This window comes from Apiospora marii, assembly GCF_038362585.1.
Source record: "Apiospora marii strain CBS 49790 chromosome Unknown utg000011l_segment0_segment0, whole genome shotgun sequence".
Taxonomy (NCBI): Eukaryota; Fungi; Ascomycota; class Sordariomycetes; order Amphisphaeriales; family Apiosporaceae; genus Apiospora; species Apiospora marii.
Window position 1 is genome coordinate 3,549,883 of NW_027117382.1, and position 27,247 is coordinate 3,577,129.

Here is a 27,247-nt window from a genome sequence, read left to right on the forward strand (position 1 = left end):
AAAAAAGCTTTCTTTAAAGAATAAATCGAACGGCTTAATAAGCTTTAAAATAAAAAGAAAGATATTTAAGGTTTAATTTAAACCCTTTTTTTCGATAATATTTAACGAAATACCTAGTTCTGGGCGTTGGTTGATAGGCTCGATGGTGACGTCGACGAGTAGATCAGGCCGAGGCTATACGTAGTGGTACCTATCGGAGCGGTCGGACTGACAAACCTGGAGGGGAGAGGGAGTGAGGGAGGGAGGGAGGGAGAAAGGGCGTTATATAAGGCTAACCAGGTGGTCTTAAGCTTTACCGATCGATAGTATTGATATTAATATTTTATATATAAATATGAACTTTTAAACCAGTGTAGTTTAGCCTCTTGCCTAGGAGGAGTGTCTGCTGACTCATTTCTCCAGCTCAATACAGACACGGAATAAGATCGACCATCGTAGGCTAGTGGAATAAGCTCCTCTATAAAAATATCATCCCTTATCATCTACCTACATTCCCCATCAACACCACGTAAGATTCCAGCTAGCTGGACACTCTCCAATGCCTGTGATCGCTCTTGAGCTTTGGCTCTCCCTTGCCTACTCTTGCTTCTTCATGAGAGCAACATCAGCAACCATACGAATCTTATACACCCCGTTCTCATCAACCTTGTGCGGCCCTTGGAGTAGCTCCTGGACGATGGAGTCAATTGCTTCGTCCCACTTGTCCTCGTCTCGCTGTTTCCAGCCACCAACCGGCATAGCCAAGAAGCTCCAAGCAAGTGTCACCCAATGCTTGAGATCCGTTCCCATGTCCAACCACGCGGCCTTCTCAACAAACTCGACATCGGTCCAGCCCGCATCACGGGTAACTTGTTGGACCTTTTCTTTCTTGTACCAAGTCGTGCTCAGGAACGGCGCCATAGGCTCGTCGGCACCGCGTGTCTTGTAATGGGCGTTCTCAAGAGCCGTGTGCCAGGCCATTTCCTTCCATACCGCAATAACTCCAGTCCCGCCGGGCTTCAGGGTCCGGCGGATGTGGGAGGCGGCTGCGACGTCATCTTTCAACCCGGAAAAGACAAACGTCGTCATGGAGAGATCGAACATGTTGGCCGGAAATGTAAGGCCGCAGGCGTCCATTTTTTCCACCTTTCAGTTTTAGTATATAGCAAAGTAGACACAAGCAATGTTTCTCACCTCGACCGGCCAAGTAGGGTTCTCGGCCAATTTAGCCTGCAGCGGCGCCATAAACATAGAGTTGATGTCGGTGGCGTGGATTTGGATGCCAGTGGGTGGGTTGGATTTCATGACAGCCATGGTGACAGCGCCGTAGCCGCATCCGTTGTCGTGGATTACGGAGGACGATGACAAGGCCGGAAAGTCCTTCAAAAGATCCAGAGCGATGTCATCGCTGACTTCGCCTTGAAGTTCTTGAAGGTCGGCGCCGTTAAACGGGAGGACTTGCTTTGGCACGAAGGGGGTGGCCATGATTGTGTAAAGAACGGCTAGAGGTTGAAGAGAATTGGCAGTGAGATTCAGAAAAGCCTTGAACGAAGATGTTGGCGGATGTGATGAAGGACCGACAATCAAGTTAATGACTGAGCATGGATAGGTGGTAGATGGGTTGCGTATTAAGACACTGACTTGCACCCCCCTCAATCTCCCCTCACGCAAACCCGATCCCAAATGGGGCGTTGGTTGCCTACCGGACACCCCTTGCTTGGCTTCACCTACGTTGGTACGACCTCGCAGCCTAAGCAAAATATTGGAGACGGTAGGCAAGAAAGTACCTCCTTACTCCATTACCTTCCTTGCCTCCCGCCATTACCTTCAATATTTCCAAATACATGCACTAATTAGATCCTTGATGACAGCCTCGTGAAAACGAAAATGGCCGAGGACAAGAACAACACGCATTATTTTCTCGACATCACCCCCGGCAAGACTGAACAGCTACAGTTCAGCCAGGAAGAAATCCTCTACTACATGGGAAACCCGATCTGGGCACCTCTCGACTTATCCGCACCCGACCGAATGGCACGGAACATTCGATCTGGTGCACCAACGGATTGTGTTGTCAACTGCAGGCCGCGCGGAGGTCAAGGAAGTCATCACCAACACGACTGAAAATGAAGTAAGGGGGTGCTAGGTGGCAATTGGTGTCCGGTCCAACGTTGCATCATGGGAAGCGCTGGCAGGGAAATAATTGGACTTATTCCGTGATTGCCAAGGTACTCATTTGATCGATAATTATTGGATAATTACTGAATTGACTGATTTAAAAAAGGTCTATTTCAAAAGTCATATGACTAACACCTCCAAACCATTCCGCGGACTGCTTGAGTGCATGTCGGCCCCCTCGGCGCTAAGTCAACGGGCTAGAACTGGAGAGACCGTGAGATCGGTGAGGTCGGCATGTTCGGCATGTTCGGCGAGGTTGGCGGCGAGGTCGATGAGATGAGACGAATCAATTTCGCTTACAGGTTACATTAGTTTTATGCAAACTAATTGGCTGCCAGCTGACGACGGTGGGCTCAACCTCCGCCGGCCCGTCTCAGGGGTTGTCCTGCCTTACAACCCAAAGCGCCCAGCAGCTTTCTCCAGCCAATAGTGATGTCTCTACCGTAATAGCTACACTGCAATCAGAGACTAGCAATTGGTGGCGAACTCATGGACCTGGCTCTGTCCTTTCAGAGGTTTACGCCTGAGCAAAACATCAGGATGGTGGATCCACATCTCATCATCCCACGGCCAATCCATATCTTCCTCGTCTACCTCAACGGCGCCGCCATCCGTTCGCGGCTTCTCACTCTGCTGTCCGGTTGTCTTGAAATCTAATGAAAGCTCCCAGCCCTCCAGCAAATTCACCACAATGCTCCTCGTGACCAACTCCACCACATACTTCCCAAGGCAAGTCCTCGGCCCGAACCCGAAACGCCAATACCGGTAGCGGAGGTCCCTGGCGCCGCCGCCGCCGCTACTGCTCTGGTGGTGCCGCTCCAGCCAGCGCCGCGGCCGGAACTTCTCTCGGTCGGTGCCCCAGAACGGGTCCCGGATGTTGAGCGCGTACGCATCCACGACAAAGTCCGTCCCCGCGGGTACCCGGTACCCGTCGAGGACGCGGTCCGTTGGGCACGACTGCGGCACCGAGAAGGCGGCGAGGGGCCGGAGGCGGGAGGCCTCTAGGATGCAGGCGCCGAGGAGGGTGGGCTTGCTCGTCCAGGATGAGAGGAGGTAGGTATCTCGCGCTGAGGAACCGGACGACGGCGGCGAGTGCGCCCGGATCTCCTCCCGCAGGGCCTTCTGCACGGATGGGTAGGCGGCCAGGAAGACGAGGGTCCACGACACGCCGCCCATGGTGACGTCGATGTTGGCAAAGAGCATCTCGTCCAAGGTCTGCAAGAGCTGCTCGCGCGGTATGGCGCCTTCTTCGGCCGATTTATACATCTCGACGATGGGCGGTGCCTTTTGGTGGTGCTGCTGATCCGGGGCGAGTTGGGTGGCGTGAAGATGTGCCTTGTCGTTCCACTTGGCCCAGCGATCTTTGAAAGACTTCAGTGTGCGCATTGCAGGGAGAGGGAAAGGTAGTAAGCGTGCAAGATTGAACCTTGTGATTCCCCCTGCAATTACACTTTTGAACAGCTTCTCCCGGAGAGGGATCATCTCCACCAACTCCTTTTGCAGCTCTGCATCCAGTGGCCCGTAGAGAAGCCTTGCGACGAAGAGAAACGGGAGAACCTTTAGATCTTGGACAGGATGTAAACATCCCTCATGGCTTGGCTTGCTAGTATTGGTTTCAAGTTCATGCAAGTATTTCTCGGTGAAATTTTGCAAGTCGGCCGCGTAAATACTCACTGCTGGATGGAGGAACGGTGCCTCGACTTTTGTCTTCAAAGTGTTCCACGAACTGCCGCTGATCAGACCCAGACATGAACCCAGAAGGCAATCCATGAGATAGCCCATGCCGCTTGCGTGAGCTTTTGTGTGGGCATGAGAGTCGCGGAATACAGCTTCCACGTGAGCGGCTTTGGTCAAAACACTGGTCGCGTATGTTAGCAGTTGACCATCAGTTCAACTTCACAATATTATGCCTCTTCGCATGAGCTAGTAGGAACTTACACTTCACCTCTCATACCCGCCCACAGACGATAGAGGCCACCGTACTTGATTTCCCATAATGCACTGTTTGCGCGGCCTTGCAGGAATTTCTCAACGCTCCCTTGGCCGTTGGGAAACACATACGGGAGAGATGGCAAGAAGTCCCCATTGTCGATATGCTGGATCCGATAGAGACGGACCAGAATGGCCTGAAAGAGGGATATTGCATTAGTTCTGTATGCATGTTTCTATATACGAGCAGTAAACTCACATTGACTACACAAGAAAGTAGAGAGGCAAAGGCACTTTGTGTAAGTTGACTTCGGATCGATGCAATAAGAACCAGAACCGCTGCAGTGAGCAACATTGGGGAAGTGTCAATGTCAACTCGGAAGCTGGTTGGCGAGAAAGCCATGACGAATTTGATGATGGCTCACGTATAACGTTGTGGTTCAGTTTGGATTTGTCGAAACGAGCATCATCCTTTAGGCGGAAAGTCTATGTTAACACCATTGGCCGAAGGTTGACGGGAGAGCCGACTCTCGGATACATTGTTCGAAACCAAGACCGGATGATTTGATCGGTGTGCGAACCGGTCGCCGAGCTATCCGAGTTAATGCAGGGTGTACGTAAGCAAGACATATTCGGACCAGAGAACAGGCCATCATTCACGTCGGGCCTACAGCCAAAGATTTGACACAGAAACTGTTAAAAAGTAATTGAGGGCTTTTATTTGCTATAGCAGTGTTTAAAATGTTATGACATCCCGTAAAGTACCCCTTTTTTGTTTTATCTGGTAGGCCACTGCTCTGGTCCGAACTTGCAAGTCTTCTACCAAAAGACCATGTGTACGGCTTAAAACCCCGTCCCATTCTGGTTGCACCAGTGTCTGCTTGATCAACATGGATATCTGCAGAATCACCGATAATTCTATTCCCACTACATGCATCTGCAAAACCTGTTGGGCCTCGCGGTCGACCTGGAAGACGCCTAGGCGAAGAGAGAGGCTGTTAGATGAGCCGACTGCGGTATCGAGGCCGCACACCATGGAAGATATACACTGCTCGAAAAGGTCAAGAAGCTGGGTCAGGCAGATGAGAATGAGAGTTAGGCGTGTAGCACAAGTCGATGCATCAGTCGACGGTAATGACTGCACGGCGTCGTGCACCCTGGGAAGAAACCTGGAGCTATGATGCAGCATTTCATCGAGGGGGATGCCAGACCGCTGCGGTCTGCAAGTGAGATCTTTGAGCTGCGCTATCCAAAAGTCCAAGTCATCACTTGGGGAGGGCGGTGTATCGGCTGTGTCGCGATATCTAGAGGCAGACTGAGAGTTGGACGTTGGCGATGATGATGTTGGTGTAATGTCCGATAGTTGCACGTTGCAAAGACCTGGTGCTTGCGGATGCGGCTGCGAATGCTTCTTCTGTCCATCATGATGAGATATCGATGTTGTATGAGAATTGGCATCTACGAACTGAGGAAAACTGACGTCCAGGGCAGTTCCCACGCCTCCATTTGGGTCACTGTGGAGAGCGTCGGGAAAGGAGAAGTCGACGCCATCAAAGCCTGTAAGTAACTGATCGAAGCTGAGAGTCTGGATATCGCCCCCAACGTCGCCCAGAGGCGTGGTTGCAACTGGAGTTTGAGAATTCCCAGAAATGGACCCGGCCCATGTGCTCGTGCTTGCGACACTGCTCGTTGCACCCGCTGATGGACTGGGGAGGCTTGTCCTATACGACGCTTTAGACTGCTCTTCGGGGCCGCTGACACGTTCCAACTGGATATCGTCTCCATGACGACCTTCCTTCTGCTGGTCCTGGCCTGAAGGACCATTGGAGTCCTGTCTTGAAGCCGCGTTGTAGCCAGTAGTTGGCTTGCGCCACTTTCTCGCTCTATCTGCTGAAACACGACCCATCATGGAGTCGCTGTAATGGCATGTTCTGTTGCGCTTCGCACAACGTTGGCAGCGAGAAAGTTCTCCAGTACATCGTACCTATTGCGAGTCATCAGACAATGCTCATGCTTCGTTTCTTGTTGCCATGTGCCAGGCCTACCTTCGAGCGGTGACAATTGTCGCACGCGAGCCGCTTTTTCGGCGAGACTGGTGCCGGCGTTTCCCGGGAAACATTGTATATGCTTGTCGGAGTCCGAGCAGCGACACCGGAAGTGTTGGCGACTACGACCTCACTCTCGTGACTTGACTCGTCGGAGCGACTTGTCCTTCGTTCCTCTGCCATTGAAGCGTCTCTCAAATTCGTCTATAGCTTCAACACTAAGCATCGAAAAGAGTCCTGGAATAGGGAGAGTAGGGTAACATGCGGCATCCGGCTACTTGGGACCTCTCTACTTCCGATACTGTGTAACGTGAAAGTACCGACTCATTTTCTTCCTCTTGATCTCATATCACGTCAGAGAAGCGGAGACGTATGGCTCACGGGGGACTGTTAACTCGAAAAGACGGCTGGTAGCCCGATGGGGCCAATGATCTGACTACGTGTAATAGCATCCATGTCAGAATCTTACAACAGCTAGACAGCCGCGGCTCTGTGATTGGCTCCCCTTTCTCACATCATCTTTAAGGATCGTGCATGAGGGCTGTGCTTCACTAAGGCCATGGATGGAGTGCTTAGCAGCTGAGATCCAGGTCGTCATCCTTGTCGCCGACTTTACCGAGTGGCAGGAGAGACACTTGGGCTGGTTCCACTCCGTTGGGTCTAGTACAGTGAATGAGAGGAACGACAAGCTTTCAATCCTAATGCAACCATTATGTGCTGCAATTATACCTTAACCGGGTGCAATGTAGGATTCTCGCTGATTTGATCTAATTTAATTGGGCGAGTCGCATAATTAGCACTGAGATTCTACTCGGACCCCAAAACGATCAGCACTACAACATCCGACGGGTCTTCGAAAGATTGATTGGCCTGTATGAGCCTGCGCTCCTTTGCAAGGAACGTGATTCTTCCGCCGCGGAGCCTCCGCGTGATGCTCAGGTGTGACTTTTCCGCCCACTTCCCCGCCTTCTCAGTCAGGTCCGTGTCGTCGTAATCCCCCATCACCCACCCCAGCTTGTCAGTGAACCATCGCCTCAGATGGTAGGTAAGCTTCGCATTCCTTCGCTGCGTCAGATGGGACACTTTCCCGATCCTCGATGCGAGCTTGGCGATGAGCTTGCCGGTTTCGGCGGCTTTGTCTGGTGGCACTCCTCTGTGAAAGTTTGAATGAGGGCATCGTACGTCTTCTCAAACCTGGTTTTAGCCTGGCCTCCAGCCGGAGGGATTGCGTACATTACATCGCCATCCAAAATGGGCCAAGACTGACAGACGCCACTTCTATCGCCAATTGTACTTTATCTGACCATTCCGTCTTGTTTTGCTGATCATGTCATGCAGCCAATGCTTCAGTGTTCAAGTGAACGTTATGTTTTGGTGCGTCTTCTTAATTGTCGCTACCTCCTTCCAAGGCAGCCAAGAAGATAACCGAGTCAACTGGGCAAACGAGCATTGGTTCAAGCCGGCCTTCGTCAAGGACCGCACTGGCTTTGAACTCAGCAGGACTGGGCGGAAGATGGTCAAGCTTGTTGACCAATTGAGTGGATAGGCCATGTGCGTGGAAATCGCCATTGAACGCATAATAAAACTCTTCTCAAATTATTCATTCTATTGTAGTAATGGTGTTTGTATCACCTGTCGCGAAAACATAATGTGGCCACCTCCACCGACACTGACTATACCCTGAATAGGGGTGGCGAACTCTCGCATATCTTTGCCAAAGGCGTCCCAAACTTCACTTCCCGGTAACTCCATGACTTTGCATCTTTTACATCCAGCATTGTCGATTCCAACTCGTCAAGCGGCGACGACGGAGGGTTCCGGGCAATCCACCTAAGGCCCGTGTCAATACGCTTAGCCAAGAGCCTTACAGCATCCGGCGAGAACAGCGACGTGTCGTACTCGATCCGCAACGTCAGCGCCGAAGCCCCAACCTCCGAGAACTCGAACATGATGCCGAACTTGGCCCCCTCGGTCCAAGAAACCAGGGGCTCGGTCCCGGGGATGGCCGCAGCGGTCGCCGACAGCGTCTGTCCGTTGGCCTCATGCACATGGCTCCCGTGGAATGTCACCATGGCGTCGAACAGGGGGTGGTTCGGGATCGGCGTATCGGCGACCGAGCGCAGGGCCTCATCCTCGGAGGCCGAGAGGAGCCGCAAAAGAGAGCCTCACTCAATGCTGTGACCGAGAGCCATGGACGCCGACTTCTGCACGCCCCGAAGGAACGCCGATAAGGAGCCCCGGTCGGCGCCCTCGATGTTGTCCACTTCTGGGACCGATTGCCGCTGTCTCCTGATGCGGATCGGCAACGGCTGCAGGGAACAGCCCAATGGTCTGCATATCGGCTTCTTGGCGTCCGAGGTAAGGACTCCCAAGAACCAGGTCCTGTTTCGTTGCAGCATCCGTCTGGAGGACAAGGGATACAATGGCCAAGGCTACTTGCTGAGGTGTAAGACAGAACGAGTCCACAATGCGATCAAGGCTGGACGACGTGTCGTCGGTGAGTTTGAACAACAACGATTCGCCTTGGTACGACGTACGAGACGTTTTCATGTAGGGCGGCAGTTTGGCATGATCCATCCCAGACAGGTGCGATTTCCAGAAGTCGGCTGTAGGTTTATCGATGTCAGCGTTCCAGCAGGTTGTGTCTTGGTAGCGCGTTCTGGGGGGCTCCGGGCATAAGCCCCCGTCGCCATCCTTGTGGAGAAATGTAGTGACAAATTCATTCAAGAGTTGGTTCAGTGTTGTGTAGTCGCAGATGATATGACTGACACAAATCACCATATGTTCTTTGGAGATCCTGACTCGTATGGGATCTTCGGTCTCGAGATGAAACTCGGTGTTGATGAACGCCCGGACGTCCAAAGCTTCTGCGTATTGAGCCAGGGGAGGCTCAATAGCGTAGGTCCTCCTGACATCACCGCCATCCGTCTCTGACTCTCCAAATCTAGAACGCAAGATGGAATGTTTCGACAGTACTTTGTTCCAGGCAGAGACTAGTTCTTGATGCTTGTCAAAGCCAGGATGGAGCTTGGTGACGTGCGATACATTGAACGAGGAAGTTCCAAGATTGCGACGGTATCTCTGGAACCAATACATCTCGATGGCTGAAATTCTGCTGTATCCGAGCATCTCCGTGCCATCGTGTTGATGGCTTGGTGGTTGCTTGTGACTCTCGGCCTTCTTGTTTTCAACCACATCAGCATCGATTGCAGATGCCAGATGCGACACGATTGGGTTCTCTATAACCTTCTGAACAGCGAGACGTCGATGCGTCAGAGACGACAGCCTGCTCGCTAAGCGGAGCTGCAGGATAGAGTGGCCGCCAAGTGCCGTAATGTTGGAGTCTTGATTGACCGTCACGCCCTGGTCCAGTTTCATCAAATCTTGAACCGCTTCAACGACCATCTTCTCGGTGGGACTCATCTTCCTGGTCCGGCGCGGTGATTCCATTGCGGCACTTGCGATTCTCGCACAGACCCGTTCCCGAAGCTCTTTCTAGTTCAGCTTGCCTGCTGGCGTGAGTGGGAACTTGGCCAAAGCGACGATGCGCCGGGGCATGGCATACAATGGCAGGACGTCGCCCATCCGCGCTTTCAAGCTCGCCTCGCTGATATCACCGGCCAGGGCTGAGGAGGCCTCATATGCTGCGATGAGATGATCGTCGTGAAGGAACATGGCCACGGCACGAGATTCAGGGATTGCTTTCGCGGCGCGTGCCTCCAAGTCATCCAAATCCAACCTGAACCCGCGCAACTTGATCTGTCGGTCTTTACGCCCGAGGATGCATATTTCACCGCTTTTGCTATCCCAATAGGCATAGTCGCCAGTTCCGTACATCTTCTGCTGGGACCCGGGGAGTATATGGTCGTCCATGAAGCTGCTTGCGTTCAGCTCCGGCAGTCCGATATACCCACGGGATACTTGTATACCTGCAAGGTACATTTCTCCCACGGCGCCAGGCGGTAGTAGTTGGCGCTTTCTATCGAGGATGTATACTCTGGTCGACGGGTTCGCTCGACCTAAAGTGACAGGCTCATTTGGAAGTAGCCTCTTGATCGTTGCGCCGCAGGTTGTTTCTGTTGGGCCGTACATGTTGTAGAGCTCACAGCTCCTGGTCCAGGTGTCACAGACCATCTGTGGAACTGGCTCGCCAACTAAATAGACCTAAAGCCCAGCTATTAGCCCATCATCCTGTCACCCGGCATCTCTCTTTACCTTCTTAAGCCGGCTATACCGATCCGGATTGAGTGCTTTCGCAACGGATGGTGTCATAATCGCGGAGTCGCTATCTTGTAAATGTGAAAACGGATCGTCGTTAGCGAGTGACGAGGCCAGCCGCAATGTGGCGCCATATGTCAATGCCGAGAAGATCTCATGAATGCTGCCATCGAACACGGGAGACATGAGACGCGCGACCACGACGCCCCTCGAGGCACCCAGGCGAACCACAGGGTCTTTTTGGAAGGCCACGAGACCCTTGTGGGTACACTGTACGCCTTTGGGCTTTCCGGTCGACCCAGAGGTAAAACAGATGTAGGCCAAGTCATCAGGACGGGCGATGCGCCTCCTTGGATATAGGCTTAGGCAGCCGCAACATGACCGGATCCCCTCTGCCACAAGAAGCTTATCGACCGCCAGAACCAAGCAGGGGAGTGGCATACTGGGCGCCTCTCCTTCGCTCATAGGTCCCGAACTCCCAGATGCAACTGCCTGCGATGGATATATCACAGAGCGCGCCCCGCTTCGTATGAAGTTTGCCTGCTGTATGGACACTGGTGCCGAAGGATCCAAGGGGGCATATACCCCGCCCGCCTTGAGCACGCCAAAGATGGCAACAATCCAGTTTATCGATTGGTCGGCATAGACGCAGACAGCTTCATTGGGCTCTATCCAGCTCAGCTTGCGTGCGATGACGGCGGCCGCCAGGTCCAACTCGTTGTACGACATTTTCTCTTCGCCACGGATAAGGGCGATGTCATTGGGATATCTTGCCACCACATTTTCGAACAGTGTTACAAGATCATCATCTTTTGACTGATCAAGAGTCTCGGATGATGCACAATTGCTCCACTGTCTTATCCTTTCTTCTAAATCGGTCGGTAGCGCATCACTAATCGCCGAAACCAGTCGTTCCCTGCTCCCATCTAGCAGGAGTCGATTCAGAGTATGTTGAAAGACGGATCGGACGTTGTTCATGTCCTCTTCCTTGTAGTGATCCGGCGAATAGAATGCACGAAGATAACATCGTTGCTCGAGCACGAGACTTAGCGGAATACCCGACTGCATGTCGAGTCGGTGCTGGTCTACCGGCATCTGTCCAGGCGGAAGACCTTCAACACCGTCATATCCGAACTGAGTGGCCAGGATGGTATCGAACTGCATATTGGCGCCTTCTGGAACCGGTGAGTGTTGCATGTTGCTCAGCTCCAACATGCCATCGTGTATGCGCCCTAGGAATTCTTCAAGGTTGATATCCCCATCACTCTTGGCGGGCACCCGCACCAGTAAGGGCAATATGTTAATGAGTGGACCGATAACATTGTAGGCTCCTGGAATGGGCAAGTCGCGCCCGGATAGGACGAGACCAAAGCAGACCTGGTCAAGGTCCATGAACTTGGCGAGCGTCAAAGACCATGCCGCTGCGAAGTATACCGTAGACGTTAGTCCTGTCTGCGCGGTGGCAGCAGCCATTTGCTTTTCGGGAACCTCAGTTGCGAAGGATCTTTGAGGTTTAGACTCCGTCATCTTGGCTGTGCGTTGTGGGCTCAAAACCAACTTCCCTGATGCGGATGGGTATTTCTTGCTTTTGTCCTGCCAGAAGCTTTCTGTAGTTTCTCTCCTCTCCTTCTGCATCATCTGCAGAAATCGCACAGTTTCCCTGAAACATGGTCCACCAGCGGCTACTCTCTCCCCTCGCAAAGTGCGATCAACCTTGTGGACAAAGATCCGAGCTGAGTATCCATCCATGAATGCGTGGTGTATACGCCAGATTACTGCCGTGGACCTCGGGCCTGATAAGGAAGGCCTGGCTGACGTGATGATGGTAAGTCTGGATATGGAGTCACACGCATGAGCTGCAGCATAAGCCTCGCGTTGGTGATCGTCCTCTGTACCGACCTGGATGACTTTCCGAGACAAAAGCTGCTCTGCTGACACTTTCATGTCTAGAAAGAGGTTTTGGAATATTGGCTCGGCCAGGATCGTATCCTCCCATGCTTTGCATACATCTTCCACCTGACAGGGATCCGGATAATGCTGGTACAATGTCAGAATGTTCCGGCGTCTGTTGTCTGCAGTTTCCCGTAGCAAGAGCAGCTGTAGCTCTGTCCATTCATTGGCATCGAGTCTACCCAAGAGGTCATCGACTGTCAAGATATCGTCTTGACAAGATAATACAACATCGTGGTGGGGATCTTCCGAAATATCAAGAGAAACAGGAAGAGGTTTTGTCGTCAGGGGTACCGCCAATGGCTTCGCCTCGCTCGCGATTTCCTTTAAGATCGCTTTGACGGATGTGACCCGAAGAAAGAAGCTGGCTGGAATGGAGATCCCTTTCCTCCCACATTCTGCGGAAATAAGGATTGCGGAGAGGGAGTCGCCGCCTAGCTTGACGAAGGTGGTGCCGTCTGCGGCCTGGTCGATCTCGATTGTACTCACACCGAGCACTTTTGACATCGCTTGTAGGACATCCGGCACATAGTCGTCGCTGGTCGGAGTAGAATCAATATCGCTCTTGCTGATACGTTGATCAAATGAGGTCCAAGTAGAGAGCTGCGTATTGCCCAGTAGCAATGCTGGCGATCCCATGGTGATACCAATATATCTTATTGAGTGAAAAGCGTGTAGATCTGGAAAGTACTGATCGGGAAGTAGTTTTGGGTATAATACATCTTTCTGTAGTTTTTATTTGAGTCTGCTTGTCAATAGCAACTTGTACTCCTGTACATTGGTAGGCTCCCGTTTCGGTTACCAGGGTGGATCGCTGATGACGCCGACTGGGCTTACATCGCATCGGTCACCGATGCAACGGGCTGCCTACGCCTGGGGCTTACTAACATATTAGGAGTATTTACACCATCATACATGCGGACTGGAACATTCGCTTTGAACGAGTACGCCTTTACAGCTTGACAGTCCATACTAAGAAATTTTTACATTGCGGTGCATCCCATGGCGACACGGAAGATTGCGATCATCGGAGGTAAAACTACCCAGTCACTGTGTCATGTATCTATATCCTACAAGTTGAAAACTAATTAGAGACTCTAGCGGGCCCTGCCGGCCTTACTCTGGCCAAGCTTCTACAGCAAGCGTCCATAAAGTGCCACGGTTTTGAGAAAGATGCCCATCGACACGTCAAGAACCGGGGCGGGGCTCTGGACCTCCACCCAAACTCGGGGCAGCGCGCCTTGAAGGAAGCGGGTTTGCTCGAGGCCTTCAAGAAACTTGCGAGGCCAGAGGGCGAGACTCTGAGGATCATATCACCTGATGGGAAGGTACTCATGGATGAGAGCAGAGGAGATCCGGGTCGTCCTGGGGAGTTTGCCAACCGGCCCGAAATTGACCGCACGCAGTTGCGGGATCTTCTGCTGAACTCGCTGGCGCCCGATGCCGTGACATGGGGTTGCCAACTGCTCAAGATCCAGACACAGGAGGACTCTAAGCTGAAGCTGGCTTTCGCCGATGGCCATGAGGAGTCCGACCTCGATCTCGTCGTCGGTGCCGACGGGGCCTGGTCCAAAGTTCGACCTAGCCTCAGCGAAACGGTGCCTTCCTATTCGGGTGTAGGAGGTCTCGACTGCTACATCCCGGACGTTGACACTAGATATGACGAGCTTTCTAAACACGTTGGCCAGGGAATGTGCCTCAATTTGGGATCGCAGAAGGGGATCATGTGCCAGAGGAACAGCAACGGTAACATCCAGCTTTATGCCTTCGCTAGGCTACCCACTAGCTGGTTTTCAACCTGCGGGATCGATTTCACCCATACTACGGCCCGGGAACGGGTCGTTGATGAGCTGTTCCCCGAATACACGGATGTCCAGAAGTCTCTCGTTCTCGACAGTGAGCCAGATACTGTTGGGCGGCAGCTCTATACGCTTCCCCCAGGTTTCCGATGGGAACACAATCCACGGTAAGCAAATAATTTTGGTTCAACCTGGCGTTGCTTTATGATTTGCCATATGCTAATCTGTTCATTGTTCGGTTTAGGCTCACACTCATCGGTGATGCAGCACATCTCATGACACCGTTTGCGGGAGTCGGGGTCAACCTGGGTATGGAAGACGCACTAGATCTTGCTCACGCTGTGGTTGGGAAAGAGAATTCTCAAGAAAACACTTCATCCATGGGCATGCGCATCAAAAGATTTGAGGAGGCTATGTGGGCACGTGCAAAGCAAAACGCAGAAGCCACCTTGATGTACCAGGACTTGTTCTTCCATAAGAGTGGCGGCACTGCAATGGTAGAGCACTTTTCAAGGCGGCGGCAAGATCAACAGGGCGGGCTCAATTGACCATATAAGATGAGCGTAGGATCCTTCATTGGCTACCTATTCTTCTGACTAAAGGACGAGACTTTTTATTTTCTCAGCTGCTTTCGAGAACAAATCTAAAGTTTGATATGATATATGAGAAGAGGCCTCTTCACGGCTTACCTCAGACAGGGTTGAATCGTGAATTGCAGGTGTCGGCTACATCGCTGCCAAGTCACCTGCAGGTGTTATTGGGCGATGATGCCCAGCCTGATGACAAGTCATCGCCCCCACGTATTCATATACCACCGTCCTGCACACTTACTGCCGGCAGATGAATCAATTCCAAGTCGACCAGGCTGCATACCAAAGCCTGAAAAGCACCCATGTCAACCGCGACACTGCAATTACACACTGGGCATGCGGTAATCACGTGCCTTGCCTGGATATACATACATAGTCACATCTCAAAGCTGCTCCAGAGCTTTCTTCCTTCCTTCTTCAACCTACTGATTAGTTGCAGTCCACACGTCATACTCTTATACCAACGCTTACAAGAAATCCACCACGGTCTACCTAAATAACATCTGTGTTTTCAGATGCAATCATGCTCAGAACCTCAGCTGACAGCCAGCCTGATGTATTGGCCTATGATCTCGAAGCAGGTCGAGTGGCACATGAAGACATGGTATATCCGGCTGCCAGTCTGGAGCAGCTACAGATTCAACAGTCACCGCCAAGCGCCAGACAAACGGTTGGCAGATCTCAAACGCCAGATCTGCCACCAGTTTCGATTCCCCTCCCAGATTACACCAATCAGAGCAAAGGATTCAGTCGCCAGTCACGGTCGGATGCATCTAGAAGTGCTTTGCCAACACCGGCCAACGATGTTGACACATCTTCGCGAGGTGCAGTTCTCTCACTCGACTATCGGTCATCTACCAGCACCAGCTAACTAGTCACAGAGGGCGTCTCCTTCACGGCAGGGTCAGTATAGTGTTTGAGAAGTATGGGGATATTTCGTTAACTGTCTTCCTCTCAAAGGACTACTGCGACTGCAGAACATTCTGTCACTAGACGTTGCCGCATGCGTTTTATCAACGCGATTACCCTGGAAAAGGGAATCCATTCTAGCAGAGATAATCCCTTGAGGACTATCGTGGATAGTCTGGCCTTCGTATTTGGGGCCTCCACGCCGAGGAAAGCCCCAGATGGCCTCCAAAGAACAAATGAGACACAAAGTTTCCAGATCCGCGTAGCTGAGATGCAGAGCTTTAGGTTGCGGAAGTTGCAGCTGAAACTCGCTGAACACGCTGCTGAGATCCAACGTAATGGAAACGAACCCGGCAATTGGGAGTCAGACATTGATAGTTATGGTACGTTGTATTTCATACCTCATCCTCGAACGTTCAAAATGACCACCCACTCATTTGAATACGGTACAAACTTTGTCTACAGTGAGATTGATGCAGGACTACGAGTATATGAACAAGTGGAACAAAGATTCCAAAGACCCGTTCATTATCACGGGACAGAGGCTTGCAGACTATCACGTGTTGGAAACAGTTCTCAGAGGCCGGTACGATGACACGAATAGCAATTTGGACTTGGTCAAGGTACCCGGACCTTGGGAGCAAAACATCCAACCTGTCGGCGGGTCCCGCGATGATAATTATTGGCGACGAGTAAGAATGGCGATGCTTGGTGCAGTCTTTCTTCTGTTCCCTATGTTCATAATGTCCCTTTTCAACTGGTTAGCTACGTGTCTCATGACAGCTTGCGGCTGTGTTGTTTTGTTTGGGCTCACGATGGCATGGTCTCTGTCAGAACCCAAGGAAATACTGTCCAGTACTGCTGCATATGCGGCAATACTGGCCGTTTTTGTCGGCCTATCTGTTGAGACTCCGCAGTCTAATGGGGGTATCTGACATGGAGGCAGCAGATGTGGATAGTAAAAAGAAAGATGATGCCAGAATATTTCCTCACTGCGGGCGTCAGCAAATTCTGCAAGGATTTGGATATCATGAATCATTGCGCTATTCCCTATTTAATTAAAACATACTATCATATAGAAGAAAACGGTCACTCCAGCCTCGTACCATCCTCGGCCAGAAACACCAACTCCTCGATCCGTATCTGCGCCTTACCCACCACCATCCACGAGTCACCCTGACCACGGAACTGCTTAAAGCGGTCGACGAGGACGAGGTACTGCATGTAGCGGTGATCCGACCCCTCCTCAAAGCTATCAAGACGACAGGTGCCGCGGTGGAAGCCGGGCGGGGGATCCCGGCCACGATAGAGCACCAGAGTCAGCCGGTCGAGCTTGTGAAAGAGGGCGCGCTGCCAGATGCGCAGCGTCGGCCCCGCGTAGTCGTGGGCCCAGCAGGCGACGCTGAGGGCGAGGTGGCGCAGGCCCCGGGGGTCCTGGTCCTCGACCTCGGCGAACAGCTGCCGCAGGCGGGGCAGGTCCGAGTCGCCGAGGATGGCCAGGACGTCGCGCATGGGGTCGCAGTAGAGCATGCCGCCGTGCGGCATGGGCAGCGCCACCGTCAGGGCGGCCAGGGCCTCGCCCCGGGCCTCGTCGCACACCGACAGCAGCGCCGGGTTGAAGCAGTCGGAGCGCCAGGGCCAGTCCTCGGCCTGGGCGTAGTGCGTGCGGCGCGAGTGCAGCTCGAGCACGCGGGGCTCCAGGGAGAGGCGCCTAGAGTGGGACGATGAGTAACATGGTTGGAAAAGGAAGAGGAAAAAACCGAGGGGAGAAGTTCGTGGGGGAAGGAAAATAGTGAGTGCTGGAAAAGGAAGTAAAAACAAGAAGGGATGAGACACAGAACCCGTCATGTGAGAGCGAAACACGTGCGCCCATGTACAGAAAGTTGGACGTGGACCCCAATACGGGAAGCAAACCGGCGATGCGATCGTGGTGATATGCGACCGGGCGGGGCGGTGAGGACGGGGAGACGGGGGAGACTTCGGGACTTACCAGATCTTCAGACGGATCTCTAAGGGTAGCTGGGGGAAAAGGTGGAATACCGGCTCATCCTCCATTGGCGGCGGCGGTTTACTTGAACATGCAACCGGCAGGCAGTTCGAGTCGGGCGTGTCGCTTGGTTTGTCCAGCAGGTAGTCTGGAGTGTCGCTCGTTATCCAGTGATGCTTCATGGTGTGCTCGCTGTCGCTGTCGCTGGCGCTGTCGCCGTCCCTCTTTCTCTCTCTCTCTCTCTGCCCAGTCGTGTGTGTATGCGAGCGTGGTGCCCGCAGGAAATGGTGCCCTGAAAGTTTTGATTGCGTAGCTAACTGGGACGGATGCTACGGAGTGGGCGGGCTTGGTGGTGTTGGATGGTCGGTTGAATGTTGATTTGAGAAGGGGATGCATGGCAAGAGAGGCCTTGTCCTTTTACTTTTATCCTTCCATCCACGGCGGGGCACTCTCACTCACTCACTGCCTTGGTCCCAACCCACGAGACCAACTTCCCCTTTCCCCCCTAAATAAGAAAAACAATACCCGACTTAGCTAAGCAACAGTAATACCCTTCTCTCAATTGCTATTTGTGTTTAGGTAGTATTCCCCCTCTCGATACGCGGCTCATCTTTCTTCAGGGCGGGCAAGCCATTGAAACTTTGCGGGCGCATCCTCGTCCGACTGCCGGCCGGATGTAACGCTGAGGGTACAGCGACCTGGGATATACCTTCTAATTTTCACGCGACATAGTCGGGTGGCGTTCGTGAATCCTGCTTTTCGGGCTTCAAATGACCCCATCGGCCAAGGCAGGATTTCATGCATTTTATAACAAAAATGCCTTCTTCCTTCTTTTTTTCTCTCTTCGGCACAATAGCATGACGACGACTTCTTCCTCGTCCCGTGTCTGCCTCGGCAAATGCGCCGTCGTATAGCCTCCTATTCGCTTTGAGCGAACCGGCTGGTTCCGTGTTAATCGGAAATGAGGGTTTGCTTTGAATCGGGATGCCTGCGCCTCAATCCTTCGTCGTCGTCTGCCAATTTCTCCGTGTCCCATGATCATGCACATGAACCCCAAGCCCGGTTTGTCGTCGCTTACCAATTTCTCCTCGTCTAAGTGCCGCCCAAACAAACCCCGCGCTTGGGTCGTGGTCCCCAAGAGACGCGATGCTCCCTGGAGATGCAGGCCTTGAATCAGGCACTGTTCTTTTTATCTCTTGCTCGTGCGCTAAAGTAGTCTGAACCGGTGGTTCCACCGCGCCCTTGGTACCGTAGGAGGATGTGACATGGTAAACCGGTATATTGAGTTCGCATACCGGTTTGACCTGAGTCGGGTCGTAGTATCGAGTCGTGTTTCCAATTGGCGCGAAGGGGGGCATCGGCAGACCGAGGAAACAAAATTTTTATCTGCCGTCCCGAAAGTGCCATAGGTATAATAATAATGATAATAAGGGGTTCCCGCCGCTGCCGACACCTACTGCCATGATACGTAGGGTCGGTTTGCGATGGTACGACACATGGATTCGAAAGGCACAATGAAACCAATGCGCGATTTAGGGGTGCTCGTGATGTCCGTCGGATGTCCACCGCTCGCCACTATGGATCGAACAGTAGCGCAACACCGGCACCGCCTCAATAAGACGATGGACCGAGTAGTCTAGGGAAAAGCAAGATAACGGGCCGGGAGCGCGAGTTTCTTCAAGGGTTTCAGCCCTCGTGCTTCGTGTGGGATGCTGCATGTCTATTCTTGGAAGGTATGCTAGGTTGGTAATAGGGTCAGCTCTTATGGCCGCAAGAGCGGCGTCTCCTCGTCATGTTCCTGCTGATCCCCAGCAGCGTGCTCGCCGCCTTCGCCGTTGGAATACCTCTCGATGGCCTTCTCCCTCAGCAGCCAGGACCCACTCAAGCCAGCTCCGGGCCCGAGAACGACAGAGCTGACAATCATGACCAGCGTCGTCAGCATGCCAGCCTCGACAAGGAGCCAGTAGAGAACGGTGGCGCCGATGATGAGAAAGTCGATCTGGATGAACTTGGTCGTCGCCCGCGTCATCTCCCTACGATCGTCGGGGCCGCCGAAGAAATTTACCAGGAGGAAGACGTGCGACATGACGGAGCACACGATGGGCACCGCATACACGAGGACGACTGATACCCGATGGGACTCAAGACGGTGTGGCTCGGGATCCCTGATAGCGTTGACCCCAACGACCTTGACGGCATACCGCACCACGGAGACCCAGAGCGGGAAGAAAAGCCACACTAAGACAGCAATCGGATGGCCTGCCGTCGCCAGCATGGCCACGCTCGGCGCCACGTAACCAAACAGCACGGCCAACGGGATGGCATACACCTCAACCTGGCTCGTCAGGCCGCGCACCTCGACGTCGATGAAGGAGTCGACATCTCGCAGCCGCTCGGCCGCGGCCGACTCCTTGGCGGCCTGGACGTGCTTGGCGCGGCGGAGATACTCGGGCACAATGACGATATCCCAGACGAGGGCGCCCCCGATCAGGTTAAACACCAACCAAGGCACGGTGGGCCGGGCAATGAGCCAGCTGCGACGGTTGCAAAGGCGCGCCGACTCGACGAGGCTGGCCGTAAGCAGGGCCGCGACGAAGGACAAGACGACGCTCATGATGGCGAGGGCGCGGCCGGACGCATGCCCACCGTCGTCGTCGCCACCGCCGACGGCCAGTTGGAAGAAGGAGACGAGGAAGCACGAGGGCGCGCCGACGACGGGGACGCGCGACACCCAGCGCAGGCGCGACCTAGCGTGGCACTGCGAGTAGAGTGCCGCGATGTTCAGGTCCGAGTGGAAGCCGAGCAGGGCGACGGTGGCGGCGGCGAGCAGCACCGGGACGATGAGGAGGTAGGGCAAGCGGAGCCGGTGGAGGAGCGGCCGGTGACCCGACCTGGGCAGCAGCTTGTCCTGCAGGGCATCCATCATCTTGGTCAATGGGTTGAGGTCGAAACAACAGGGACAGGCAGTGGCGGCAGACTGTCTAGACCCCGACGAGCGACTGGCGGCAATCGGTATAAGGATGAAGGTTTGCTAGGTAGGTCGAAAACCCTGTAAAGAAAGCGATACGAGAGGGACAGAAAGTAGGCAGGTTGGATTGATGATGTTGTTGTTGCTACCAAGATCGGCGGACAACCCGCATTTGTGTTAGTTGCCCATTTTAGTAAGGCGCTGGCTGGGGGTTCTCCAGAATGTCCGAACGATTGGAGCCCGGCTGAGATAGGCAATAGGCTTGCTGCTCATCTTGCTTCTGATCTTGGTTCTAATCTGGAGTTCGCCATATATCGATCGAGTCGCCCTTATTATGATGATGGACATTCCATTAGATCAGGAACATTCCGTTGGAACTCGGTAGGTGACGTGGACATGATCCGGCAATTTTCTTGTTTCCTGTCGGAATTGAAGCTGGGGACAAGCGGGTCCCCCACCTAATGAGGAGCTGATGGACAATGAAGCTGGAAGGGAGCTTCGCCTGCCATGGGAAACCAAATTTGCGTCATGCAAGGTACGACTTGGCGAGATGTTTTCTATTTTCAGTTCCTGGATTCTGTCCATTGAGCACGGCACGTATTTTAGGATACTTCTATATTTACTTGCTGCCACTTGTGGACTGGAAAAGTTGTAGGTGTGTGAGTGAATAGGTCATCCGTAGCCCCATAATTTGAATTCACAAGAGCCCATCCCGCCATCACCATCCCTCTTCAAGCTTATGACAGTTGTCATGGCATAGAGATGTTTCTGGTTTATATTGTTTTCGTTTGACGTTGGACTTGGTAAACATGATATAGTCCTCATAAGAAACAGGCTCTTGAGGAAGTACGATATCTCTCGTCTAGTACGACCTCAGGTATAGACGGCATAGACCCTGCTTGCGTAAATACTTCGATTTCGAGCAAGCATTACCTAATGCAGGGAGAAAGAAGCAGCTTTGAATGCAGTGGATGGTGCTCTCTAACTTCGTTATACACATGGATATAGTATTTTATACATGTTGTTACAATGCTCCCTAGGCTTCTTTATGTCATCATTTTCTATTTTCTTCTTGCATCTTGACTTAGTTGGGCTGGATTTTCCTCAGTATGCGCTCGCGCATAATGCGGCTCGCGACCTTTCCGCCGTGCTGCAAGGAGATGGCTCCGATGATGGCGTAAATAGCACCGCCCAGAACGGGCTGGATACCTGAAGCCTTCAGGCTTTCGGGCTAATTTGAGCGGGTTAGTCAAACGTTCCGGAGAATCTGCTGAGGGTGTAAATGAGCAATGGCTGCGCTTACCTTCCTCGGCTTCCACCGCACAACCTCGGCGATGCCCGTCGCTACAGCAAGCTTTTGTAGCTTCTTCAAGTTGAAGATGTCGGTGGCCTGCAGGCTGCTCAGCTCATCGGTCCTCTCCAGAGCGGCGTGCTGGAAGGGTTCCCGCCTGTCGCCGTAGATGTCCTCCGGGATGCCCTTGCCCTCGTTGGCCAGATCCTCCACGGCCTCGCCGATGACGCCCTCGGTCAAATGAGCAGAAGGGGCCGGAGCCGCGGCCGCGGGCGAAGCGAACTGAGAGCTCAGGATCCCTTGCATGGCCTCCATTGTGGCGATCTGCTTGCCCAGGAAGGCCAGGCGGTCGTTGAAGCCGCGGCGGCCCTGATCGAAGGACTTGTGGGTCACGGCAAGCCACTTGAGCTCTTCGGGCAGCAGGCGGTCGCCGCCGTTGCCGAGGAGGTTGTTGAGGGCGTCATCGAGCTTCTGCGGCGACTCGTTGACGATCCACTTGGAGCGGCTCGGGTCAATGGTGATATGCGGGCTGAAGGGCGCCTTCATGCGCCTCGGGGTAGTGGCCCACCGGGGCAACTGTTCGGACGGCGTTGAGGAGAAGGCGGAGGCATTGTCTTGTGATAACCTGCTCGAGGAGGAAAAGGACCGTGGTTGTTGTGTTGTCGGTGTGGCGGCGGCGAGGGGTCGTGTGAGTATAGCGGGCGAGGCAGATTTCGTCGAGCTCTGCAGAGCTTGTCGGGCGAGTTGCGCCGTCGACCTCGAGGTGTTGAGGGCCATTGCGATTGTCAACTCTGCTCTGAAGAAAAGAAATAGAGGAGACAAAAGGACGGCTGGCAGCAACTCGGTCGCCGTGTCGTTCAGGCAATCGCTGTCTGGGTGGTTTGCGAATCGGCGCCGGTGGGTGGTGGTGGCTTGAGCTGGCAATTGGGAAATTTTCTGGAGTCGCCAGCGATAGTCAATTGAGGGACCCTCCCTCACCCAAGCGGCGGTTTCTGGGATTGGATTAAGCTGTCACGTGGGGACGTGCATTTTCGATACTTGAGATTTCGCGCCGAATCGCCATTGAGCAGCAAGTATCCGCGCTAACGAGCGCATCACCCCTGTCGCAGCTCAAGCTTAGGGGGTTTTGGTTAATGCCGGTAATCGCCAATCGGGGGACCGCGTCCACTGCTCGAACATTGCATTTCGAGCCGAAGCATGACGGGCTAGAGTCTGAGCCACCACGTCTCCCGGCGGTCCTGATTCATCTTGGATTGTTTGTTTTGTCTGTCAGGCCTGACTGAAGCTGCTGAAGTCATCATGTCAATTGAATCTACCCCAGTCTAGATGACTGTCTTCTCACATCCAAAAGAAAGTATGACTTGAATTGAATGGGTTTTGCTTCTGACTTGCACATAAAATCATCCACCTCCCAATCCAGATCTCGAAACATGGCCAACCCAACAGAGACGACGGGCGGCTCCAAAGCGAGCAGCGCCTCAAGCCCCAACCCCAAGAACAATGCCCTTGTCGAACAGCTTGCGCAGGTCCTCCCCGAGCATACCAAGTTCGCCATCCACCACCTCTCGACGCCTCCTACTCTGACTGAACCTCTGAACCACCCGCCCGCGCTTCCGACCGACACCAAGAACGGAGCCGATTCCGTCGACGTCCGACCCCGGAAGCCGCTCAAGACGTACTGCGAAAAGCACTTCTTGGCCGTCTCGATCGAGCACCCCGAATTCAAAGAGCAGCTGCTCGCGCTTGCCCTCGAGGTGTATATATATACCACTTCTTTTTCCACGCTCATTTTTGTCTCCAAGGCCGATTCGACAGGCTACCTCAACTTGTTGAAGCTTCCACAGGGCACGCCCTCGCCCATCCGAGAAGTCACGACCACCTTCGTCTCGTACCTCGTGTCGCAACGGCGGCGCAAGCACATCCAGTTCATCATCAACCTATTCGCTCGAGCCCAGTCGCAATACCTCTTCCCCGGGAGCATCAACAACGGTGGCAAGCATGTCCTAGATGATCGAGGTCTGGTAAGATGGTGGTGTCGCGTACTCAACCCCTTACTAGAACCGTCGAGTGAAAACAACACAGAATGGGAGCAGATCCACGGTTATCTGATAGTGCCGGGTCTGGAGCCGTATGATACCCGGCTGCTGTTGCCGCGCACACAGAAAGCCAAGGACAACTGGTCTCTCAGTGATCCCTTGGAGCGCATCTCGCCTTACGCCTCGGATCCAGCGACTTATGGGAAGAACATACCCCCACGATGTCTTATACCCATGTACCCGGATGACCCCAAGGCGCGCTTCGTAGATGAGCTGGAGGAAACCACCCCTCTGAAGCAGAAGCTAACGCGAGGATGGCCAACACCGAAAACCCTCGACCAATTCTGGGAGTTGATGTCACACCGTCAAGAATGCTCTAGTGGGCGTTTAACGGGCTTCATATGGCTTGTTCTTGACCCACCCTCTCGACCTTCAAGTTCAGCAACGAACCAGTCCCAGACACAGAGTGATGCGCAATCTGATAGTACTGCTGCAGCTGCAGCTGCAACCCTGAAGCACAGCGAGACAGACTCGAAGGCCACGCGAGAGAAGAAGCAGAAGAAGAAAAAGGTGGTCCTCAAGGGTCCCATTGTTCCGCGCCAGCCACGCATCAAAACCCACCAGCGTGTCCACTTCCCCAAGCACACAAGCACTGCCCACTACTACTGGCCCGAAGAGGGACGGGGCCAGGTCATCCTCGATGACTCTGGGTACAAGCGCGCAGTGGAACTGCTGCTGCACCTGGAGTTTGGCACCGCCAAACAGGCCCTCGCAAGCACCGCCCGATGGATCAACGAGGTCAATGTCGGGGAACGCTGGAGTCTGGATATTGTGGGGCGCCGATCCAATCCCATAATCCCGGAAGCGAGCGGCGACGGCACGATGGGCAGTGCTGTCAACAATCTGTCAGGCATGATTAAGCGAAAGCGCCCGACGGACGGCGAGGAGGCTTCGTCGTGTCCAGGCGAAGCAGCACCTGTGAACACTCTGGGCAGCGGCCTTGTTAGGAAGAAGCCGAAAACTGCTGATTCACAGCAGCCACCTCTGCCCACACCCGCATCCTCCAGCAACGGGACGCAGGTTAATGTGCTGGGCGCCGGGCTCGTGAGGAAAAAGCAGAAGTCTTGAGCGAGGCTTGATTGCTCACGCCGGGGGGTTGATGGGTGAAGGGCACACATACCAATGGTGGGACTGGCCTAGAAGAGAGCGACGACACATTAGCTGGTAGAACCTCTAAGGTGCTGCTTGGATGTCACCTTGGAGGCCATTCCCTGCATACGTGGACTCGCTTGGTGCATCAACGAGCACCACGGGCGTTGCTGCGCGACGCATTTACTGATTTGGACCGAACCCTCTTCAGTGCAAACAATCTGCCCGCGCTAGCGTGAGGAGCTTGGGTACTGGCGATGGAAGCAATGTTTATGGGCACCAGGGACTGCCTTTACTTCACCACGGCAGCTAATAGCTATGGCGGCCAGGCGGCCAGGCGGCTCTCAGCGGGGAAGCCTTATGAGCTTCATGGATGACTGCTGAATGAGTGTGTGCCTTAATCAGGCGCCTTAGGCGATATGGCTTAGCGGTCCCCTTTGCCAACAGCACTGATTCGCAGTGAATAGCACCGCGTAAATCACAGCAGCTGATCTGTTGCCATTGCTCTGGGTGCTTTTCATTGTAAATACTGTACTTTAGTCGCGATCACACTTGCACTGACTGTCCCGCCGCAAGCTCTTAGTCACTTTGTTTACATTCGCGAAGCAATCCCAATACCATTGATACTCAACCGCTCTCCTGTTTTCACACGTTTTCGATCCTTGATATTGAATACTTGCATCGCATACCCTGTCGCGCATCTCTTGCACCCTACTTACAATTATTGATCGATATAAAGATCAACGAACCATCCGGCCGTAAGTGTATTCAAAATTGACTATCCAAAATGTGTTGTTCTTTAGACTGTACTCAGTCTGATATTCACGGATGTAGACGATGAACAAGTTCCTGGCGCTGCTTCTGGTGCTCTGCACCACCATCGCCACCATGGCGATGGGCGAGCGCACCCCTTGGGTGCCTCGCGAAACTGGTCTTGTCGCGCCCGCCCCTGCCGCCGCCGCCCCTGCCCCTGTCCCCGCCCCTGAGGTTGCCGCCGCTCCTGTTGCCGCTCTTGCCGTCGCCTCTGCCGCCCCTGTCCTCGGCCCCGCCGCCGCCGCCGCCGTCACCATCACCACCACCATCACCATCACCAACACCTGGGTGAACGCCCGCACTTGCGGTTGGGTCTCCGGCGTCTCTTGTAAGTCTCTCGTCCAACCGAGCATCGTTCTGCGTTGCTTCTTCGTTCGTTTTTCTGCATGGGAAAGCTGGCGCGCTTTGGAACGGTCTGGGAACGGGAACCGTGAAACTGACAGGTATAAATAGCGTCACCCATCGGCTGTGAAGAGAACTACCACTGCGCCACCAACGCGGCGCATGCCGTCGGTTGTGCCTCGGGCACCTTCTCCCCGCTGTTTTCTGTTTGTTTTGACTACAGCGCCTCGTCGTCCTGCAGTGCGCAGTCGACCAACACCAACGTCGGCTGCTGGTGAGTTTTTTCTCTACTTTTTCAATTCCTTTTTCTTCTTATGTCCCTCTCGATCCTTTCAGTCCATCTTCCTGTCTCGAACGCGTTTCAGGTCTGTACGTTCGTCCGCCGTAGCGTAGAACTTGGACGGATAGGTCAGAGCCCTATCCCTGGGGAGATAACCATGAAATCGAAATTCTTTGGAATAGCTTGGCTGACTGTACTTTGTGCATATAGCAGCGATCCCGCCCTGCCCGCCTGCGGAACGTACCTCTGGACCGGGGAGCCGACCCGGTCCATGTACCAGTGCCTCCCGACCGCCACGGTGTGGACGCTGCTGGACGAGCCGCAGTTCGTCCTGGATTCTCGGACCGGCACCAGCACCAGCACCAGCAGCACCAGCAGCAGTACCGAGGGGGGTGTCGCCGCCTCGCCCACGGCGACCCCCAGCAGCACCAGCGACGACGACGACGACGACGATGATGCCGACAGGGAGAAGAACACCATCACCGTCGCAGTCATCACCATCGGAACCATCCTCGGCTTCTTCCTCGTGTTGGGCCTGGTGCGCCTCGCGGCGGGGTTCAGTTGGCGATGCTGCGGCGGTGATGGTGGTGGCATCCATGGCGGCGAGAGCGTCATCGAGCTCGTCGACCTGCCCCAGCAGCAGCAGCAGCAACAACAACAACAGCAGCAGCAGCAGCAGGAAGGACGACAAGTCTAGTAGAGGAGGAAAAGGGGGGGCGGGCGACCAAACCCCATTTAGTTTGTTTTATTCTTCTTCTTCTTTCTCCTCTCCTATTCTTGTCGT

General features: G+C 53.8%; 15 protein-coding genes across 15 annotated transcripts; 6 read left to right on the top strand and 9 right to left on the bottom strand.

The window, feature by feature from the left end:
• Window positions 1-576: 576 nt before the first annotated feature.
• On the bottom strand, window positions 577-1,464 carry PG985_014233 (uncharacterized protein; the record flags this gene model as incomplete). Its single annotated transcript, XM_066833999.1, has 2 exons — window positions 577-1,125; window positions 1,174-1,464. The coding sequence occupies 2 exons, from the start codon at window positions 1,462-1,464 to the stop codon at window positions 577-579; spliced, it is 840 nt and encodes a 279-aa protein (XP_066678739.1).
• A 402-nt stretch (window positions 1,465-1,866) lies between these two features.
• PG985_014234 (uncharacterized protein) lies at window positions 1,867-2,103 on the top strand (the record flags this gene model as incomplete). The annotated part of the gene is made up of 1 exon (XM_066834000.1): window positions 1,867-2,103. The coding sequence occupies one exon, from the start codon at window positions 1,867-1,869 to the stop codon at window positions 2,101-2,103; it is 237 nt and encodes a 78-aa protein (XP_066678740.1).
• Window positions 2,104-2,625: 522 nt separating this feature from the next.
• Window positions 2,626-4,489, bottom strand: PG985_014235 (uncharacterized protein; the record flags this gene model as incomplete). The annotated part of the gene is made up of 3 exons (XM_066834001.1): window positions 2,626-4,015; window positions 4,096-4,283; window positions 4,346-4,489. 3 exons carry the CDS (start codon window positions 4,487-4,489, stop codon window positions 2,626-2,628), a joined length of 1,722 nt encoding a protein of 573 aa, XP_066678741.1.
• A 333-nt stretch (window positions 4,490-4,822) lies between these two features.
• Window positions 4,823-5,992, bottom strand: PG985_014236 (uncharacterized protein; the record flags this gene model as incomplete). The annotated part of the gene is made up of 1 exon (XM_066834002.1): window positions 4,823-5,992. One exon carries the CDS (start codon window positions 5,990-5,992, stop codon window positions 4,823-4,825), a length of 1,170 nt encoding a protein of 389 aa, XP_066678742.1.
• A 946-nt stretch (window positions 5,993-6,938) lies between these two features.
• On the bottom strand, window positions 6,939-7,366 carry PG985_014237 (uncharacterized protein; the record flags this gene model as incomplete). Its single annotated transcript, XM_066834003.1, has 2 exons — window positions 6,939-7,284; window positions 7,314-7,366. 2 exons carry the CDS (start codon window positions 7,364-7,366, stop codon window positions 6,939-6,941), a joined length of 399 nt encoding a protein of 132 aa, XP_066678743.1.
• A 438-nt stretch (window positions 7,367-7,804) lies between these two features.
• On the bottom strand, window positions 7,805-9,581 carry PG985_014238 (uncharacterized protein; the record flags this gene model as incomplete). The annotated part of the gene is given in 3 exon segments (XM_066834004.1): window positions 7,805-8,295; window positions 8,314-8,440; window positions 8,508-9,581. 3 exon segments carry the CDS (start codon window positions 9,579-9,581, stop codon window positions 7,805-7,807), a joined length of 1,692 nt encoding a protein of 563 aa, XP_066678744.1.
• A 45-nt stretch (window positions 9,582-9,626) lies between these two features.
• Window positions 9,627-12,938, bottom strand: PG985_014239 (uncharacterized protein; the record flags this gene model as incomplete). Its single annotated transcript, XM_066834005.1, has 2 exons — window positions 9,627-10,242; window positions 10,366-12,938. The coding sequence occupies 2 exons, from the start codon at window positions 12,936-12,938 to the stop codon at window positions 9,627-9,629; spliced, it is 3,189 nt and encodes a 1,062-aa protein (XP_066678745.1).
• Window positions 12,939-13,301: 363 nt separating this feature from the next.
• PG985_014240 (uncharacterized protein) lies at window positions 13,302-14,646 on the top strand (the record flags this gene model as incomplete). Its single annotated transcript, XM_066834006.1, has 3 exons — window positions 13,302-13,332; window positions 13,401-14,265; window positions 14,343-14,646. The coding sequence occupies 3 exons, from the start codon at window positions 13,302-13,304 to the stop codon at window positions 14,644-14,646; spliced, it is 1,200 nt and encodes a 399-aa protein (XP_066678746.1).
• A 565-nt stretch (window positions 14,647-15,211) lies between these two features.
• Window positions 15,212-15,559, top strand: PG985_014241 (uncharacterized protein; the record flags this gene model as incomplete). The annotated part of the gene is made up of 1 exon (XM_066834007.1): window positions 15,212-15,559. The coding sequence occupies one exon, from the start codon at window positions 15,212-15,214 to the stop codon at window positions 15,557-15,559; it is 348 nt and encodes a 115-aa protein (XP_066678747.1).
• A 213-nt stretch (window positions 15,560-15,772) lies between these two features.
• PG985_014242 (uncharacterized protein) lies at window positions 15,773-16,532 on the top strand (the record flags this gene model as incomplete). The annotated part of the gene is made up of 2 exons (XM_066834008.1): window positions 15,773-15,980; window positions 16,063-16,532. 2 exons carry the CDS (start codon window positions 15,773-15,775, stop codon window positions 16,530-16,532), a joined length of 678 nt encoding a protein of 225 aa, XP_066678748.1.
• Window positions 16,533-16,686: 154 nt separating this feature from the next.
• PG985_014243 (uncharacterized protein) lies at window positions 16,687-17,766 on the bottom strand (the record flags this gene model as incomplete). Its single annotated transcript, XM_066834009.1, has 2 exons — window positions 16,687-17,308; window positions 17,588-17,766. 2 exons carry the CDS (start codon window positions 17,764-17,766, stop codon window positions 16,687-16,689), a joined length of 801 nt encoding a protein of 266 aa, XP_066678749.1.
• Window positions 17,767-19,346: 1,580 nt separating this feature from the next.
• PG985_014244 (uncharacterized protein) lies at window positions 19,347-20,510 on the bottom strand (the record flags this gene model as incomplete). Its single annotated transcript, XM_066834010.1, has 1 exon — window positions 19,347-20,510. One exon carries the CDS (start codon window positions 20,508-20,510, stop codon window positions 19,347-19,349), a length of 1,164 nt encoding a protein of 387 aa, XP_066678750.1.
• A 1,126-nt stretch (window positions 20,511-21,636) lies between these two features.
• Window positions 21,637-22,620, bottom strand: PG985_014245 (mitochondrial 54S ribosomal protein mL57; the record flags this gene model as incomplete). Its single annotated transcript, XM_066834011.1, has 2 exons — window positions 21,637-21,783; window positions 21,856-22,620. The coding sequence occupies 2 exons, from the start codon at window positions 22,618-22,620 to the stop codon at window positions 21,637-21,639; spliced, it is 912 nt and encodes a 303-aa protein (XP_066678751.1).
• Window positions 22,621-23,273: 653 nt separating this feature from the next.
• PG985_014246 (histone acetylation protein-domain-containing protein) lies at window positions 23,274-25,007 on the top strand (the record flags this gene model as incomplete). Its single annotated transcript, XM_066834012.1, has 1 exon — window positions 23,274-25,007. One exon carries the CDS (start codon window positions 23,274-23,276, stop codon window positions 25,005-25,007), a length of 1,734 nt encoding a protein of 577 aa, XP_066678752.1.
• Window positions 25,008-25,865: 858 nt separating this feature from the next.
• On the top strand, window positions 25,866-27,160 carry PG985_014247 (uncharacterized protein; the record flags this gene model as incomplete). The annotated part of the gene is made up of 3 exons (XM_066834013.1): window positions 25,866-26,169; window positions 26,295-26,457; window positions 26,674-27,160. 3 exons carry the CDS (start codon window positions 25,866-25,868, stop codon window positions 27,158-27,160), a joined length of 954 nt encoding a protein of 317 aa, XP_066678753.1.
• Window positions 27,161-27,247: the final 87 nt, after the last annotated feature.